Genomic DNA, 20,858 nt, shown 5'->3' with positions numbered 1-20,858 from the left:
AGAAGGATATTTGCAGACTCTCCGGCTGCTCCTGGTCATTCGTACAACAAAATAGGTCTGGGTCATATTGTTCCAAGCGGACGAGGTAAAGATGCCGGCAGACGGGATCCCGGGCCTCAATATACCGACGCAGGAAGGGGAAGGTTAGGCACCACCGGGGGGAGATCAGGGTTAGGGGGTTAGTCTACTTACCGGCCCCTGTCGGTATGTTGAACATTGGGATGCCATTGTCGGTTTTCTGACCGCCGGCATCCCGACCGCTGGGAAATCATACAGATGCTGTTCCAAGAGTGGGAACCGATCACACTGGCTCGAGAGTTCTATATTATTATTATGCCTTGTCCTGCCCTCTAATCTAATAGAGAAATTATAGCATAGAGCAGTGTGCAACAGTTAAAGTGTCCCCGTATAGCACACAAACGGAGGCAGCCATCTCCCATGGTACCGAAGCCTCTCCATTCACCAGGAACTTGTGGTACTTTTCTCCTGTCGCCTCAATGATCTCCCAGACTCCAAGTGAGGGAATGGGATGTCTTCAGCCCATAAAGCAGCTGCTCCACTAGTGTTGAGGAAAAAGGTAGAAATGTCACTATCTTCAAAACAAATAAGGATTTGTCTGCAAAACAAAGATATGGCCCCTTCCACTAAACTATAAGAGCCACACATTGGGGCCCATTTATTAATGATCACATTTTGCAATGCGATCAGGGCATGCAGTACCGCCCCTGATCGCATTGCAAAATGCGATCCTATCTGCCGGATGTATTATCCGGGACATGCAGGGAGACTGGCTCCGAAAAGAGCCCGTCCCTGCGATGTCTCCGGAGGGCAGTCGGGGCTTCAGCACATACGCAGTCCCGCGGACTGCACATGAGCGGCGTCCATTGCCGGCTGAGGGATCTGGCAGATCCCTCCGCCGGCTGATATGCGGTAAGTGCCCATAGGAAACAGCGGCTAACGCTATCTTCAGATAGCGTTAGCTGCTGGGGTCAATATCGGGAATGCTTCGCATTCCTGATATTGATACATTTGGCAGCATCGCATCCCCCATAGAAACCCATGGGGGAGGTGGCTGCCGGCGGCAATGGAGGGATCGCAGCAGGTATCGGAGATACCTGCAGCGGTCCCTCCTTCATACATTCGGGGGATACTAAGTATTTGAGGTAAACCCCCGAAAACAGGCGTTATCGGGGAATTTACCTCAAATGCACTTTGATAAATGGGCCCCATTGTAACATAATACTTTCCTGAATTTACCTCAAACTGAAAAAAAAAAAAAAAAAACTGGGAAAAAAAAAAAAGGACAGACAGGCAACCAGGAGGCACTGAAGACCGTCCATACTTATTAAGTAATACCATGAGCCATGGGCATACATACATTCATAGGGTGGGGACTCAATCCACGCTAGGTCTGCGGCTGCGCACATTTCGGCTGTAAATGGTAGAGTGAATGTCGTAAGTTTTCCCTCACACCTCCATCGGGTATGAGGAAGAACATGTGATGCTGGCAGGAGCAATGAGCAGTTCTGGAACAGCACACCGCGTTGAATTAAATTCCCCTCCCCAGAACGCACAGGACGTCTTTCAGGAATCCGTTCTGAATGTGATCTACACACATATGACAAAGATCAGCCTTGTACCCAGAATCATTGTGAAAGGGAATCTTTACGGTAAGAGCAGAATTATAGAATGCACCCAAGAAAACGGTAGATAAACTCGAGAACGAATTACACCAACAGAAAATACTGTACAGCCAATAGGAAGTGACAGGATTTAAACCCTCTAAGGGCAAATTGGTCCAAACTTTGATAGTGTATTTTGCCCTCCTTTGGATCACCTGACCGGGACTTTAAAGAACACAGGACTGAACTTAATAAAGGCGATTTTTAACACTACAAATGTATACGGATTGCGATGTACTAGGCATATGTAAAGGCAGAAAAGTTTGGAATTACTGCACCCCTAATGGGACGGATACCTGAAGCAGTATTTTGATTACTACGTAGGTTATTCAATAAGACAACACCATGCGCACACTTCAACAGAACTTTGTAAGCTCATTACCCAACGCATCTGAAACCTTTCCTGCAGCATAAAACGTACTTAGAAATGTTCCCACCACCTCTGTGTATTACAGAGCAGCAACACTTCTGAGCGCTGCAGGGTATGCCCATATGTACACACCGCGAATGTGCGTCAGATCCATTTGCAAACATCAATGCTCAGACTACTAGCATCCAAGTGCGTTGGATACGTTTTAAGGATGCACAATAAAATAAAAAATGCAGAGCATACAAAGCCTTAAAGAAATGCAGGTTCAAATATAGTATCTTAGCGAGGAATCCCAAGAATTGTGCCTGGATGAGGCTGACATTATCCAGGGTTCCTACCCGTAATGTATGTAGACATAATCTGGAAATTCAGCACAAGATTAGTCCACGGCTTTTCAGAGGAGAAGGAAACCGGGCACTTTATCAAAGATGGATCCAACAGCACATTCCTGAGTCTGGGCTGCTCTTCCCCTCGTCAACCACAAGGCCATTTATTCCTGGAACGAGGGCCTGTTTGTCTCCTCCAGCTGCTGGAGCACTTAAGGCTGACTTGTCTATATCTTTAATGTGCAGGCAGCTACTTCCTGTCACTGTAGCGATGGACAAACGCTATAATCAGAACACTAGCTCAATATATTAATAAAAGAAATATCACAATATTTCATCTACTAGATCAGGCCTGGCCAACCTGTGGCTCTCCTGCTGTTGTGAAACTACAAGTCCCAGCATGCCTTGCCAGTTTTAGCATTCCCTAATAGCAAAACTGTGGCAAGGCATGCTGGGACTTGTAGTTTCACAACAGCTGGAGAGCCACAGGTTGGCCAGGCCTGTACTAGAGAGACTAGTAACTACATAATTTGCTGAATGCATTTTGGCACTGAAAGCAATTGGCAAGAGTCATGTTTGGCCTGGTGTAATTACCTGTTGATGCAGGTCTTGTGGCTGGGTAAAGACATGCACTTGTCACACACCCGCATTACAAATTCTATTTACAGCTTTGTTAATAACACTAGTCAGTGAGAGATGATATATAGAATAAAGATTTCATTTTGCATTAAACTATATATTTAAAAAAAAATAAAAAAATTATATTTTACAATGCCCTAAACTTCATTGGGTTGAGATGTACATTGTTATAGCATGATAATGTTTGTTAAACTGCGCTGATTAGCTGCACAAAGCAGGCACAGGAACTTACTGACCGAGTCTCCAATTAGGATAATGGTGCAGAGCACAAAAATGGGATTTTGGTACCTACCGGTAAATCCTTTTCTCTGATCCACAGGGGACACTGGAGATGCTTACGCTGGGGTATAGAGGCGTGGATAGCTGGAGCTGGCACTTCATAGCTAATCGAGGACTACTGCTCCCCATCCTCGCAGACTGGCATCCGTTGTTACGATGATCCAGTTCCACACTCCAAATCTTCTGCCTGCTAACAGATTTCTGGATTGTGTCCACCAAAAAAGAGCTACTCTGGTAACCGGGTTCAGACGGATCTGTCGATGTAGAAGCAGATGAGACCCTGACCCCTGTGCTAACAGGTCCAGCTGAAACACCCTGGAGTGGAACCAGCCGAACTGTAGTGCCTCGAAAGCAGCTACCATTTTCCCCAAGAGACGCAGCCAAAGTAGCATGGACACCTTCTTTGTTCTGAGGACCAGCTGAACTAACAACCGGATATCCCTGGCCTTGTCTGTTGGAAGAAAAATCCTCTGCGATTCCGTATCCAATATCATGCCTAAAAACAGAAGTTTCTGGGACGGATTGAGATTCGACTTCTTGAAGTTGATTATCCAACCGTGTTGGATTAGAGTGTGATATGTCAGTAAGGCATGATCTGATAGAAGAGACACCGATGGAGCCTTGTTTAACAGGTCATCCAAATAAGGTATTATGTTCACTCCTGATGACCGAAGGAGAGCGATCATGACTGACATGAGTTTAGTGAAGATGCGGGGAGCCGAGGATAACCCGAAAGGTAATGCCCGAAACTGGTAATGATCTTTCAAAATGGCGAAACGCAGAAAGGCCTGGTGGGGTTCCCAAATGGGAACATGGAGATAGGAACTCCCCTGGTTCCAAGCTCGCTATGACTGACTGCAGAGACTCCATCTTGAAACGATACATTCTCAGATACAGGTTCAAAGACTTTAGGTTTAAGATGGGCCTTACCGAGCCATCCGGCGTGGGTACTACAAACAGGTTTGAGTAAAACCCCATAACTCGTTGAAGTTCCGGAACCGGAACTAGCACAGATGATACTACTAGAGACTGGATAGCCTCCTGTAGAACCCTGGCTTTGTCTGCCTGTATTGGCAGACTTGTAGTGAAGAACCGAGGTGGAGGGGGTGCTTCGAAGTCTATTCGGTACCCCAGGGAAATTACTCTGCGGGTCCATGGTTCTGTAGAAGTCTGGTTCCAAATTTGCTGAAATCCTTGCAGGCGAGCTCCCACTGCAGATGGTCCTAGGTGTGCCGGAAGACCGTCATGCCACCTGTTTCTCGGCTGGTTTAGGCTCCTGTCTACGAGCAACCGTGTGTGGGCGACCTCTACCTCTGCCCCCTCTTGATTGTGTGGGTGCACCTCTGGCCCTACCATGAAAGGAATGTGGCGCACGAAAGGAATTAAACGAAGGTCCAGTGTATGATCTTCTGGGAGCCGGTGCAGTTGACGGGAGGAAGGAAGACTTACCCCCTGTGGCCTGGGATATCCATTTGTCTAATTCCGGTCCGAACAGCATGTTGCCAGTGAATGGTAGACCTTCCACCGCACGCTTGGATTCTGCGTCAGCTTGCCAAGCGCGCAGCCAGAGGGCTCTGCGGCCCGAAATCGCCGAAGCAGATATGCGAGCACTAATATGACTGATATCTTTTGAAGCTTCTCCCATGTAAACTGCAGATTCACGGATGTGTTCTGCTAGTAGACGTAACTCTTCTCTGGAAGTACCGGAGTCCAAACCTGTAATCAATTGGTCGTCCCAGCAAACCACAGCCTTGCTAACCCAAGCGGTAACAAGTGTGGGCCTAAGTAGAGCGCCCGCTGCAGTATAAATAGATCTTAGCGTTGTCTCCAACTTACGACCTGACGGATCTTTTAGTACTGAAGCTCCCGGCACTGGGAGTGCTGTTTTCTTTGAGAGACGGGAGACAGACGCATCTACTGGAGGAGGTGTTTCCCACTTCTCCATCATGGATGATGGAAACGGGTAGCTAGACGAAAACCGGCGCGGAATTTGGAACCGCTTATCTGGCTGTTTCCAGGCCACAGAGAGCTGTTGCTGAAGTTGCTGTGAGAACAGAAAAACCGCAGAGCTCTTGGGTTGTTTGTGAAATAATTCAAACTCTTGTGATGGAGGAGTTATATCTTCAGGTAAATTCTGGGTCTTTCTGACCGCCAAAATTAGAGATTCCACCCCGGGAGAGGTGGACTCAAACTCCTGAGGGGTATCGTCATCCAATTCCCCTTCAGTATCCTCCGTAACGAGAAATTCTTCGTCCGACTCCTCTGACTGGAGAACAGTCGTCAGAGTACGCTTCTGTATCGGGTCTTTGGTAGGAAGTGGAGGGTGCAGATGCCGCTGTACCCATAACCTGTACCAGGGAGTCTAGAGACTTGGTTAGCCCCGCCACCCAGGGAGGCTGAGACCTACGTGCCTCAGCTAACTCTGACGCTAAGTCTGACATAACTCCTACAATGTCAGCGGCCCATGGAGGAGCAGGTGAGGCAGTAATAGCCATAGGTGGATCGATTGCTATACAAGCATCACATAATGTGGACCCAGTGGCATGTGGCTTAGTAAGTTTGTTGCTACACTTAGAACAGACAAACATCTTTTGAGCCACTTTTGTTCTGTTTGACATAGATACACACAGTCACCAAAGGGACACAGTAGAAACAAAAGTGAATTAGAAATAAAACAGAAGGCTGGTTGGGACACAGAGGAAGAGGTACCCCCTCCCACACATTAGATTCCCTGCACTTACACCCCAGTGATTACTCACAGCCTCAGGGATGTAGTCAGGAGAATCAGCCTTCTGCCTGTGCCGCACTCTACCTATAATGGAGAGATGCAGGCAAACAACAGGTTAACAAACAGCAGCCACGCTGTTCTCACAGCCGCTCCCGCGTAAAACAGACAGGGAGTCCGCGCAGTTAAGCTCCGACCCCCTTCCTCAAGCCTACAGGGCTTCTAGTATGGCTGCCTGCAGTAATCACCTCCCCCTGCAAGCCCCGTTGCAGGAGCCGCCAGCCACGCTCAGCCGTATGGAGAGGGGAGCCTTTAACCAGCCCCGCTGAGGAGGAGCCGCGCTCAGCAGCGGGGAGAGGGGAGCTGTAAATCCAGGAGCAGCGCTTTGCCAGCCCCGCTGAGTAGGAGCCGCATAGCCGCGCTCAGCAGCGGGGTGAGGGAGAGCAGATGACTCATGCTCCATAGCGCTCTTTGTATACAGCGCTGACAGCGGGGCAGGAGACGGGGGATGCGCTGGTGATACACTCACTGCGCTCCCTGGCCGGTTTCAACAGCACTTGTCTTCGTGTCTCTGCAGCTGAAGTGCTGTGTATGTGAGTGGCGTTAAGGAGCTGTCAGATGCTTTTCCTTGTAAGCTCTGCACACTCCTTCCGGTTAACCCCTGGAGGTGTAGCAGGGCGCCAGGTGCCCGGACCCCACCTTTAGAGAGGTGGCGAAGGGTACCTCAATAAAAGAATACAAAAGATGTTTAAAATAATAAAAAAAAATTAAAAGAATAAATGTTAAATAAAATAAATAAAATAAGTGTCCTGCTGGAGCACAGCAGGTTGTGACCAGCTCCGTAGGCACATTTTCTAAAACTGAGGGCTGATGGGGCATATAGGGGGGGAGGAGCTTCACACTTAAATTATTGAAGTGCCAGCTCCAGCTATCCACGCCTCTATACCCCAGGGTAAGCACCTTCAGTGTCCCCTAGTGGATGAAAGACAAATTCAGGTAAATTATGGAAAGCACTCTACGACATTTGCAGTGTGACATGGGAAGGCTATAGGTATGTACATAGGATACAGCAATGGAATTGTAAAAAATAAGCACCTTGGAAAAATGTGTGGCACACCAGCTGCTGTAGGACTACACATCCCAGCATGCCCTGGCAGTTTTGCAGTTAGGCCATGCTAGAACTGGAGAATGCTGGGATGTGTGGTTCTATAGCAACTGGAGTGCAATTCAAAAGCGCCACTATAGCGTTTGCATAATAGGTATCCAGTCATAATGTGGACAATCAGAAAGTGGACAGTACATTTTACTGCTAGATTTAGGTTTAGGGCATAAACAGATTTAAAAAAAATACTGTTGACATTGGCTGAGATTTACTAAAGGGGAAAATTAGGTAAAACCCCTGAAAATGCAGGTTTTACCGCATTCCCCATATGTACAAAGCACCGGAATGTATCGCCCCGGTGGGTAACGCCCTACCCGGGCTTCTTATCGGAATTGCTCCCCATCAACCCCCGCGGCTTTCATCGTACGCGCAAAAGGACGCAAGAGGTACTTCTGGGTGTTAAACCCGGAAGCCCTCTGTCAGGAGCCATCGGGAAGGACAGCTTATCGGGAGAGCTTTCCTTTGTGATATTAAAAAGGTACATACCGCGGTAATCAAACTGAAGACAGGTGTGATGCGATGCTTAGTACATCCCGCCCTTTGTGATTGTCCACATACACAATGGGCACGATTCTATTCAACGCAAAGTGAATAGCGCTGGGAATCAGCTCCCGGAGCTATTCGATTCATTTGCGCTGCTAAGCCCGACTAAGGATTTCTTCTCGCACCCCTCCAGCAGAAATTCGACAAAAGTCCAGGCGCGATGCTGTTTTCTGCCCTTAGCACCGGGAAAACAACATCGCGCCGGAAAGTTTACTCAGAAAATGCCCGTTCTCGCGCCTAAAACACCCTGTTTAAGGCGCGAGAACGAGCCTTCCCCGACCTAACTTCACGCAGCATTGAATAGCTCCGGGAGCTCATTCCTGGCGCTATTCACTTCACGTTTAATTGAATCGTGCCCAGTGTGTCCACATAACAGACCTGCATAAAACCCTGATTGCCCTACTGGTGCACATATACAAAACACCTCTATAAAGATGGCGAGATGCGGGACGATGCTTAATTGGCGCTGTAGTTATTTAAGGGGCTACACGTACTTCAGCATTGAATCTAACGTATATCGCCTGCACTATTGCATGGTGCGGCCAACTCAAGTTTCCCAGTAAGCTCTTCCATGTGTCTATATAAAAACCCTGCTTGATAAGCCACATCTCTATATAGGCTACTACTACACCAATCTAGATAGCACTGTGAGTGCCCTGATCCAACATTGGTCAGACAATTACGTGCATGCCATTTATATAGATGCCATATTTACATGCATTAGCAGGACCAAAGACACCTCAAATGGGGCAAACTCTACAAATCATTTATGCTGCATCCACAATTTTGCTATCCAGCTACCGCATGAATTGAGGACCCATTACTGGAACTATCTTATACAAGGGACATTCCTCTAGCGGCACTAGGCACTTTACCAAGCAGCAATTATAATATATAGGAGACCGCATCACTTGAGGACCCACCAATTGGATTATAATACCTAAGGGATATTCCTCTAGCGGCAGCCAGTGACAACATCCAAAGAACAGTCCCCAATTGAGGCAACATCGATGGTACCCCACTAGGATCTTATATCAAAGTTTAATACAGACTTGAAATTATGGGTGAGAACTTGTGATTTTAATGTTATGTGCTGATAGGCAATATCCTATTGTGGAATCAGCAACATTTTTTAGAATAAATTGTTTTATATATTTAATACCACAGTCTATATGTTATGTAAATTACTATACCACTAGCGCTACTTGCTCTATTGCATGTGATTTTGTACTTATAGGGAGTGACTCCCCTACTTTTCATAGTAGCTGCTAGAAAAGCAACACATTTCAGCGCCTGTTTAAACCCAATTGGGTATCTCTTTTTTTCAAACTCTACAAATGACCTCAAAGTATTGCTTTTGGTCAACATTTCTCCCTGGCCTATAGCAAAGATGGCGGTCTTCAAAAAATATAAATAAATCAGTACGTAAGCCACACATAGAAGGGGATAGACCATCTACCCATCCTTTTAGTTCACTGCTACAAAATTCCTCAACCGCAGTCTGTAGCAAGAAGAAAAATTAAGTGCCTAAAAAGGCAGATATAAAAATACACAACTATGTTGTCAATTTTTTGCTCTGTGTAATCCTGACTGCAAGGAGGACCCAGTGACCAAACTACTTTCCAGACAATCTCTGATGCAGAAAGGAATTTGCTCTCTACATAAACTAATTGTTTTCCTCATATTTTGTAACCAGGGAACCACCAGGCTTAATCCGCAGTATACTGTACTTATTCATCATCAGACATGACCAGGGATTTGTGCAGTAAGCCATTGCACAGAAACGACCTTTCGGGCAATGACTTCGAAATAACACAAAATGTCATCGGTAAAATCAAGTTATTGCCCAGTTAGAACAATGAAATAATTAGGCTAGTAATAAAACATTCTGCTTGTTCAACAACTAGTTATTGCCCAGTTGTAACAATTAAATAACAAATTAATATGCTAATAGTAAAACGCACTGCTTCGTGAACAAGGTGATCTTCATAGGTAGGTGAATTTTTCCTGTAAAATGGCCGCTACAGATCAGGGGAGATGTATCCAGCAGTGAAAAGAGTGGGGAAGTTGCAGATAGCAACCAATCAGCTTTGCAGTAGCATTTATCACGTAAATAAATAAAAAAAAGAATTTTTATGAAAATGCTTTTATGAAAATTTTGTCGGCAGAGTTGTTTTTGTACGGTGAATTGCAACAATGGAGTAACAGGAGTTCAAGAAAGTTGGTCCAGTTTGGCCTCATGAATCTAATGCCAGGTACACACTAGACGATATGTCGTCCGATCCGATTCCACTATGTCGCCGACAATGCGCTCCCGCGCATAGTCAGTGACAACGCCAGCTGGGGCTATGCTGCCGGATACAGCTTGTAACCCGCTGTAGCACCGTTGCTCCTGGAGCTGGCACCCCGCCGGGTCCCATCGTTAACAAGGTCGGTACATACTAGACATCGTCTAGTGAGTACCGCCAGTGGCGTCAGTTACCTGTGGGACACCCGATGCAGACTCCTCCTGGGCAGCTAGTAATGCGCACGACCCTGGTACAATAAAAGGGGGCATGGCATCGCGGTGGAGGGGGCATGGCCTCATGACACGAACCCCCGGTTGTCACTTTGGGGTTCCAGGAGATGCAGACTGCCTCGGGGACCAGCAAGTTCATAGCGCCAGCTCAGTCAGCGCTTCAGCAGCCGAGTGCTGCGTGTAATGCTACAGTGCAGCACCCGGCTCCTGTCACTGAGGGGGAGTCGGCACTTTGGTGTCATCCCTCGGTGGGTGACACCCGGGTGTAGCCCGCACCCCACTTGTGATGCCACTGAGTACCGGCCTTAAATGTTAAGCGATGAGGCCACGTACCTGCATCTCAATAGGTGTAATAATTGGGTGTAATAACTGGAAACTGCCGCCACGTAAGATTTTTGGTTGGTCAACTGGATAAAATAAAGATGAAGCAATAACCCTATTTGTCCACATGCAGGGTCACCTTTAGACAAGGAAAACACAAGGCACCATGAACTGAGGGCTCCTGCAGGGGAATCGGTATGATTTCCCGCCGGAAACCCTGGCCGGCGGTTGAAATCCCGACAGTGGCAGCCCGAACAGGATGAAAATCCTGATCGTCCCCAGTTAAGTATTCACTAACCTATTCCCCCAAACCCTAATTTAGGGGTGCCTAACCCTAACCTTGCCCCCCAGTGCCTAAACCTAACCCCCCCCCCTCCCCGCCGCCTAAACCTAAGTCCCCCGGGGGGGTGCCTAACCATAAGTCCCCACCGGGGCTGCCTAACCCTAATCCCCCCTTCCCCTAGCCTAACCCTAACCTCCCAGGGGGGAGGTCCCCCCGGGAGCCCTAAAAAAAACCCTCCCCCCTAGATGTAGACGTCGGTCATTTAACCCTCGCCAGGATAAAGCAGTCGGGAAGCCTGCTGTCGGGATTAGGTCTGCCGGCTTCCCGACTGCAAACCCCTGCAGGAGGGTAACAAACACCAGTTAAGAAACATAGGGTGGAATTCATCAATGCCAAAAATGCTGTCAAACATCCGAAAATGCCCTTTTTGGAGGTTTGACCGCATTCCCTATAGGCACAAAACTCCCAACTTTCCAGTACTTGAAACAGATAGGAAATGCCATCTAGGAATGGTGTTGCCTAATAAAAGCTTATGGGCTTCTTTCTGCATAGTTCCCTCAGGCTCCCTGTGCCCACCGCGGCTCGCCTACACGCAGGACTCCTGGGTCCTAAACCCCAAAGTTCTTATATCACAAAAGGACATCTCTTATTGGGAGAACTGTCGTTTGCGATTTCAGCCGCAATTGTACAAGCATACGGCTTGCGGTCAGTGGCGGGATGCATCACATTTTGCATGTAATGCCTCATGCCCATAGTGAGATTAAAGATCTGACAAAACTAAACCCTCCTAAATAAGAATACATGTACTCTATTCACATTTAGTATATACTGACATTGGCACTTTCCATGTGAAGGATTTAAACCCCATTTCTCCTGATGGGGTACATTCATTATCACACAGTACATCAAACATATTGTACAAAGCTATAAACCGCAAATAAAAACATACTAAAGGAATGAGAACTAGATGTATCATACACTATGCACAGCCACAAATATAGCTAGAGTAGACACATAGGAGACACCGACTTCTGCTTTCTGCTATGGGCACCATCATATTAAAACCATTGCAGCAGTTTCTGGGCACATGCTAGTGTCTATTTTACTGAATGGGGTCAATGACCATTGAAGGACAAAAATAGTCAGTGCAGTGTGCATAATATTTACTGACAGGCTAAGCAGAAATGGGCCACACCTATACCCACTGTTATCCCAACACCTGACAGAGTTCTCACACAGCATGCTAATTACTACTGAGTGCAAGGCTGGGGCAAGGTGCCCTGCCATGCACTGAGTGCGAGCTCTGCAGCCCAGCATGCACCCCCCTCCCCCATCACTCACCACTTGGCTGCATTTCAGAAGCCCATAGACTGAGCGGATGTAATCCATGTCACAGCCGATGCCCCTCCAGCCCCGGTTCTGCCTCACCGGCTCCGTGGTGGGCTGGTAAGGGCTGCTGGCCCCGGAGACCATAGAGGCTGTGGACGCTTCTGCCTCAAACCCATCCATGTCCTCAGCGGCTCTCATGCCCGGGGGCCCCCAGCGCTCAGATCAGCAGGGATTGGGGGGACCACGGTCTGCACGATGCTGCATTGCCCCCAGCCGCCTGGAGTCGGTGACTTGATGCCCTGAGCCCGGTTGGAGGCACTTGGATCACCCACCCCCTGGCACCTACCAACCTCCCATCTCGCTGCAGCAAGCTGGGACAGATCCGGCCTCGGGGTGCCCAGCGGCACAGCCCGTGATCCGGAGGAGGAGATTCAGCCACCAGCTCGCTCCCCGCTGCGACTCGGAGACGCCGCCCTGGGCCCCGGTGCCGTACACACACACACACACAGAGAGCGGGATGGAGGCGCTCGGTCTATGCCGCCGCCGGTGACTCGCTGCTACCGCAGCTGCGTCTTTCTCCCCGCACCAATCGCACAGCCGGCTCTTTGTGACTTCACGCGTAAGGTCGCAGCGGCGGCGTCTCCGCCCCACACGCCCTTCGCTGCAGCAGCTTAACTCGTTCCTCTCTCCGTGTTGTTGTGTCCTCTCTTCACACACTTCATGTATGATGTATCTGTTGCAGAACAACGAGTCCCAGCATGCCCTGCCAGGTGCTCTGGGACTTGTAGGGTTAACAGGTTGCCCAACACCGCTAAAATATACACTGGGATTTAGGGGTGAATTTGTGAAGCAGTTCTACTACTACTGCTGCAAATTGCATTAAAAGGTAGCGATTTTGCCAGTGGCGCCTTCTGTCGCTGTTATTAACGTCACCGCTATGGCTGCCGTTATGGGGACATAGGGCGAGAAGATGTACTAAGCATCGCATCCGCAATGCGGTACAATCCCGCCTCTCATCGGGTACATACCGTGTACTCTCCCGATAAGAGCTGTCCTTTGCAATGCGCCCGGATAGAGGGAATTCCGGGTTTAACACCCAGAAGTCCCTCTGGCGTCCTTCTGTGCATGTGCAGCGGGCCGCAGGGAGGGAGCAGATAGGAACCCTATCAGGGGAGGCGTCCCAAAAAGAAGCCCCTAGGCTTCTATTGGGTGACGCCACCTAAAGATGGCATTACCCACTGGGACGAAGCACCGGAATGCTTCATCTGGAAACCACGGTAAACCACCCCCCCCCCTCCGAAAATAGAATTCTCGGTGGATTTACCACATTTTCCCCTTTAGTACATCCCACCCTTACTCACCCATGTAAATGTTTCTTGACAAAAAATATAGGGCTCAATCCGATTAGGCATGAAAGCGAGATTGTTTCCTGAGACATGTATGCATTGCACAAAAGCACGCACCTGAGAAATGCACGATACAATTGGAAATGGCAATTTGCGGTTGTCGCAGGGAGGGTGCACGACTTTTCTACAAAATGCGACTGGAGAGAAGTGTATGAAAAAGTGGTGAACCCATCCTCCCCCCCCCCCCCCCCCCCCCAAAAAAAACCCCCAAAAACCAAAGGACAACTGAGAGAGCAGGACCATAACGAAGGCTATTAGTGGCCATAAGGAAAGTACTGGAGGTTTCTAAAGGGTGTCCAACAGCTGATTTTTGCACTTTTTGTTAATGGTTGAAAAAATTATATCAAGCTTTTTTCATCAAATTGAAGTCTTTCCAGCATTTTGGGGTACAGAATGTTTGTCTGTTTTTTTTAAAGTTTGTACAATGTTAAAATAAACACTTTTCCCTTTCTCATCTGCAAGTTCTAAAACCCCTCAATACACCACCTCAACGTATCTGCCCCACATCATTTACACCTCCACGTACCTGTCCCACGTCATTTACACCTCCATGTACCTGTCCCACGTCACTCACACCTCCACATACCTGTCCCACGTCACTTACACCTCCACGTACCTGTCCCATGTCACTTACACCTCCACGTACCTGTCCCACGTCATTTACACCTCCACGTACCTGTCCCACGTCACTCACACCTCCACGTACCTGTCCCACGTCACTTACACCTCCACGAACCTGTCCCACGTCATTTACACCTCCACGTACCTGTCCCACGTCATTTACACCTCCACATACCTGTCCCACGTCACACCTCCACGTACCTGTCCCACATCATTTACACCTCAACGTATCTGCCCCACATCATTTACACCTCCATGTACCTGTCCCACGTCATTTACACCTCCACGTACCTGTCCCGCGTCACACCTCCATGTACCTGTCCCACATCATTTGCACCTCCACGTACCTGGCCCACGTCACTCACACCTCCACGTACCTGTCCCAAATCACTCACACCTCCATGTACCTGTCCCCCATCATTTACACCACCCCCTACCTGTCCCACATCATTTACACCTCCACATACCTGTCCTACATCACTCACACCTCCACGTACCTGTCCCACATCACTCACACCTCTACGTACCTGTCCCCCATCATTCACACCTCCACGTACCTGCCCCACATCACTCACACCTCCACGTACCTATCCCACATCACTCACACCTCCACATACCTGTCCCACATCACTCACACCTCCACATACCTGTCCCACATCACTCACACCTCCACGTACCTGTCCCACATCACTCACACCTCTACGTACCTGTCCCCCATCATTCACACCTCCACGTACCTGCCCCACATCACTCACACCTCCACGTACCTGTCCACATCACTCACACCTCCACATACCTGTCCCACATCACTCACACCTCTACGTACCTGTCCCCCATCATTCACACCTCCACGTACCTGCCCCACATCACTCACACCTCCACGTACCTGTCCACATCACTCACACCTCCACGTACCTGCCCCACATAACTCACACCTCCACGTACCTGTCCCCCATCATTCACACCTCCACATACCTATCCCACATCACTCACACCTCCACATACCTATCCCACATCACTCACACCTCCACATACCTGTCCCACATCACTCACACCTCCACATACCTGTCCCACATCACTCACCTACACGTACCTGTCCACATCACTCACACCTCCACATTTAAACCATTATTGAGCTGTTTTTAGAAATTCATCTGAAAACTGACATGTCTTTATTGGCCAAATTCTGCTATTTAAATCCCTCCAAGTGCATAATTATTCATTAGGAGGGGATTACTAAAGATTCTGCAGTGTGTTCCGACATTTGTACCTTAAATAAATATTTTCCCTACCTTTTCACCTGCTAAGGGGTTCGCACAAAAAAAAACACAAATTTCCTCTAAAATTAATGCGAGTTTGAAATATGATCGCAAATTAAATTCGCAGGGCGAGGTCGCTGCGAGAACGGCTCCCAGAACCCAACACCTAAGTGGAATGACCTCATAGCATCATCTGTGGATGGCGCTTTAAAAAAAACTCAGGTAAAAAATAAAAACAAACGAGCGCTAAAATAGATGAAGAAATGTTAATATGTAAAAACAGAAAAGGGGGAAAGAAAAAGGAAACAAACAAACACCACTTAAACCATATATAATGTTTAGGCTCTTTTAAAAGTCGTCTGAGGCAGGTCCAGGCAAGTATACAGAGGTGTGTATAGCCCAATGCAACCTAACTGTCGCTACCTGAGTCTTCGGCTTCCAGTGCCGGCAGCATATACTTAACCTGCCTCTAATGCACGGGGAAGCCACCAGATGTGTTGGTGGGGTAGCGGCGGCACGGTATGACGTCAGCGGGTCGAAGGTGATTGCGACAACTTGATCCGCTGGTATTTCGCTTTTCTTCCTCCACTCTGTTTATAGGCCCAATGCATTTCGTACCTGCCTAGGTACTTTTTCAAGGATGGTTTCTTGCTCATACAATCCTTCCTTATATAGGGAAAACTTTATTGAAAAAATAGACAAAACCGGAAGTGGTCACAGATAAAATGGCCGAAAAGAGCGGTAAGCTCATGGGCCAGTAATATGGTTTTGTGGTGTATGGGGAAAAAAAAGGAAGTAAAAGAAGAAAGGAATAAACAACATAAAATAGATAGAGTAGACATAAAAAGATGGAAATTGGAGAAAACTATAAAAATTATTAAAATTGTTTTTATAAAAATACATTAAGTTCTATCTCTGCATTAAGCCCTAAAGGTTACAAGGTTTTTAAGGAATAAATCCATTTGGTTTAGTACCTTTTTAATGTATCAACAATGTTTCCTCCTTCTCCAATGAGGCATGATTTTTTGTAAACCAATAAATTTCAGGCCTGACAGATCTTTATTGTGATTATCAAGAAAATGCTGAGACACACTGTGTGTTTTTAATCCTTTATATTGTATATATGCTCAGCAACTGAAATTTTATTTTCCTTTTAGTCTGTACTACATATTTCTTTTTAACTCAAGAAAACACCGGGCTTTCATTTCTGTTTACAATGCAAGGGGTGTAAAAATAAAAAACAAAGGCGGTGCTTCTTGGCTCTCCTACCGCCACAAGCCATCTCTGCCCCCAAGGCGGGTGTTCCCATTGCCTAGCGGGATCCTGGTTCCCGGACTCGGGCTGCCGGACCTCGCGGCCTACTGCAGACGCGGTGCGTGGTGCTGGATTCCGGCCCTCGCCTCCCGGCTCCTGCATCGCGCCTGGTCCACTGCCAAACCCCGCGACGCTGGCTCACAGACAGTCAGCTGGTGGGTGCGAGCAGCAAGGGGAACACACGGGGACGCCGCTGGACGGGTCCCCGCGACCGCATATCATAATTGCAGAAGGCAGACGCTGGCTCCTTTCAAGGTCCTTTTACAGACGGCGCCATTTTGCAGACACTGCATATACAGGAGACAAGGTACTGTGTGTTACCAGTTAAAGCCCTATACTGGAGAACGTACAGCTGCTTATAAACAGAAGTCTTGCAACTCTATACTTCTTTTGAAACCCCAGCTATAGCTGATGATAAATTTGGCAATATTTATGTACATATCCTTTACTCTGGGGAATAGTTACAGTGCCAGCTTCTACCACCAGATGGTGCTCCAGCCCTATTTTTCAAGTTACTTCACAATTATTTGAAATGTAAAGGATCTCCTGTCTGTGATCACAGCCATTTCTAAGCAACACACTCCTCAGTATTATCATAACCTGGTGAAAATTAAGACCAATCTCTACATGGATAAGTTCATGGCTCCACAGCCCACCCCCAAGGCAAATCGAGCCAGGGGTAGTAGCAAACGTACAGATCAACCTACAGACCCTGTGGAAAACATGCCACACACACATAGTTCCGAACCCGCTACTACCCATAACACAATGGGCCCGGTTCCTGCTCCTCTCTCATATGCAGAGATAGTTAGAGCCATTAAAGAAACAGTGGAACCACTACTGCAAAACCAAGCGGATAAATTCATGGGGGCACTGGCGGATATTAAGACGCAAATGTCCTCTGTCTCACAACAAGTGCGTGAAAATGAAAACAGGATCGGAGTCAACTTTCATGAACTTTCGGAACTAAAACAACAAGTTGCTACCATGTTGACCACACAACAACAATTACTATCCAAGGTAGACGATCTGGAAAATAGGTCCAGACGCAACAACCTGCGACTTCTGGGTCTTAAGGAAACGATTAAAGGCAACGATCTCACTAAATTTCTTCAAACCGATCTCCCTGAGCTACTCGGCATCTCGGCTGAACTGAATAATTTTGAGATAGAACGAGCACATAGATTAGGTCCTTTTCGCGATTCTAACATCTCACGCCCTAGAGCTGTTATCTTCAAGTGCTTAAATTTTCGTCACAAGGATCTGATATGGTCAACTGCTCGACAGAAGGGCCCTCTTCAGTGGGATGGCCAACGTATCCTCTTGTTCCAGGACTACTCCGCGGAGGTTGCCAGAGCACGCAGAAATATGTCCCCTGTCTGCTCTCAGCTCATCCAATCAGGGACTCGCTTCGCGCTCTTATTCCCAGCTAGACTTCGCATTTTCTCATCTCAAGGCCCTAAAGATTTCACAGAAGTTGCTGACGCCCAGGCTTTCCTTAACGAAGTAAAAGAGTCCTCGGACCCCTCCACGATGGACCATAATGATTGATTACGGGAAGATGTCCCATACCTATTTTGATGCCTTTACCAGGTTTTACCCTTTTCTTCAAAAATATGTTTATAGTCTGATTTAGGATTATAATTACATATATACTTGTGACGTTGCTTTATAGTTATTATTAAGACTATTGTCTTTTTTTTTTTTCCTTTTCAATAGGCTGAGATCAATGACTATAGTTTTGGTTATATGTTTGCATTTGATTCGCAATCTATGCATATCAGCGTCTTTCTTTATTTTCTTTTTATGTCTATGTCCATTTGTTTATTTGTTTCTTTATACTGTATGAATCACGAAGCTCATGCCCTTCATAGCTTATTTATGACTTATACTAGAGCCGACATTCATATTATTATGAACCTACCTAACACCAACCGGTATTATGGGGAGTATATTAACATTTATACTACACTTTTTTACTATTTGCATTACCTAATTTCCACACCTTGTGATGCATTCCCACCTTAGGTTTTGCACCTGGAATGTCAGGGGGATTCACTCACCAGTGAAAAGAAAGCGCATATTGACATATCTTAATAAGCTTAAATCCGATATCACTTATTTACAGGAGACTCATTTAACTCCCACAGAACACGCCAAGCTAAACACACTGCACCACCAGGTACTGGCGTCATCATCATTTGGTTCTAAGTCACGTGGAGTGGTAATCCTAATACGCAAGGGTATTCAATTCGATATTCACTCCTCTGATGTGGACCAAGAGGGCCGATACATTCTTATGGATGTCACGCTAGACGGCACTAGATATTGTTTGTGTAATGTCTATGGTCCCAATATATATGATAAATCTTTTTTCTTAGGATTGATTAACAAATTATATTCTTTTGCAGATTCTAAGATTATATTAGGGGGTGATTTCAATCTGGTCGCTTCCCCAACCTTAGATAGGAAAACTTTCTCTCATTCCTCCCCCAAACAATCAAAAATAGGTTTAAATTATATAGCCAAAGAATTGAATTTATTAGATGTGTGGAGAATGAGACACCCCACTGATCTGGAATACACGTACTACTCAGCCACTCATAACGCCTTTTCTAGGCTTGATTATTTTTACTTATCTAACTCAATATCCCCAATGATTATCGATACATCGATTGAAACTATAGCTATTTCGGATCATGCGCCGGTGTGGGTGGATGTACAGGGGAAATTCCTTTTGGGTTCATACTCCCAATGGCGATTTCCGGCAAAATTAGCCTCATCCCTTAAATTTAAGTCAATGCTAGAGTCTGCTTGGGCCAATTACGAAATGAACAACCAAATACATAAAGATAACCCAGGTTTATATTGGCAAACTGCTAAGGCGGTGATTAGGGGGGAAATTATCTCCTTTATGACAAAATATAAGGCTGAACAGGACGCCACTTATAGATCTGCACAGACGGCCTTAACATCCGCATTTCAAGCTCTAAGAGCTTCATCCTCACCGGTGACTAGAGCCGCATATGGTGAGTGCAGGTTACACTTTGATCAAATCCTCACTCAAATGGATGATAAATATGTATACTCAGGTAAATTACATTTCTTTCGATACGGCAACAAACCTAGCCGACTCCTATCAAACATGCTGAGAGGTACCAAGCCACATAATAATATTGCAGCTCTCAAAGATGAAAGCTCTGCCATACAATTCAATGGCAAAGATATCGCGAATATCTTTTTCCGTTACTACCAAAACCTCTATTCCCAAGACCCAATAGATATCACTAAAAAGGAGGCTTTTTGGGAATCACACACCCTGCCACAGATTTCATCTGCACAGGCTGATATATTGATTGGCAAAATTACACATGAAGAGGTAGATCAGGCTGTTAAATCTCTCAAGACGTTCAAGGCCCCAGGCCCAGATGGTCTGAGTGGGGAGTTTTTCAAAATATTACGTCCCCAAATCACAGAGACTTTAACTAATGTATTTAACTCCATAATGGATAGTAAAATAATCCCTCACTATTTTAATTCGGCCATTATAAAAGTTCTGCCGAAGTCAGGCAGAGACCCCCTTTTGCCTTCATCATATAGACCCATTTCTCTACTTAACGTAGACTATAAATTATTGACAAAAATTTTAGCAGAGCGGTTGAAGTTGATTCTCCCGTCTATCATACACCCGGACCAAACCGGGTTTATTTGTGGCAGAAATTCTGTCACAAACATTAGGAAAGTCCTTACGGTGCTGCAGTCTCTGCATATGGGCGAGACGGGTGATCCCAGGTTCTTGTTGTCTTTAGACGCAGAAAAAGCGTTTGATCTGGTAACCTGGGATCACCTGTTTGAATCTCTGCGTCGGTTTGGTATGCCCGCCCTTTTTGTTGAGATCATACGATCCTTATATACTTCTCCCCTTACTCAGATTCTCACTAATAGATATTTATCACCTGTATTCTGTACACAGAGAGGGACGAGACAGGGTTGCCCGCTTTCTCCACTTTTGTTTGCAATTGCGCTAGAACCATTGGCAATAGCAATAAGACAGGAAACGGAGGTAAAGGGTATTACTATC

At 46.7% G+C, this 20,858-nt stretch overlaps 2 protein-coding genes across 2 annotated transcripts in view; both read right to left on the bottom strand.

Moving 5' to 3' along the window:
- Positions 1-12,738, bottom strand: part of CMTM4 (CKLF like MARVEL transmembrane domain containing 4) — a 31,836-nt gene extending 19,098 nt beyond the window's left edge. The window contains exon 1 of the mRNA XM_088458342.1: positions 12,190-12,738. Coding sequence (XP_088314468.1) covers positions 12,190-12,375 — 186 coding nt within the window. The 5' untranslated portion in view covers positions 12,376-12,738. The remainder of the gene's footprint in view (positions 1-12,189) is intronic.
- LOC148474578 (lamina-associated polypeptide 2, isoforms alpha/zeta-like) lies at positions 4,540-10,583 on the bottom strand. The gene is made up of 3 exons (XM_088458384.1): positions 10,578-10,583; positions 8,980-9,124; positions 4,540-5,600 (listed from the first exon to the last, which is right to left on the bottom strand). The coding sequence occupies exons 1-3, from the start codon at positions 10,581-10,583 to the stop codon at positions 4,540-4,542; spliced, it is 1,212 nt and encodes a 403-aa protein (XP_088314510.1).
- Positions 12,739-20,858: the final 8,120 nt, after the last annotated feature.

This window comes from Taudactylus pleione, unplaced genomic scaffold (assembly GCF_031769625.1).
Source record: "Taudactylus pleione unplaced genomic scaffold, aTauple2 ptg000828l, whole genome shotgun sequence".
In the NCBI taxonomy this organism is placed as follows: Eukaryota; Metazoa; Chordata; class Amphibia; order Anura; family Myobatrachidae; genus Taudactylus; species Taudactylus pleione.
Note: the sequence above shows the minus strand (reverse complement) of the source record. Positions and strands in the feature narration are given on the sequence as shown.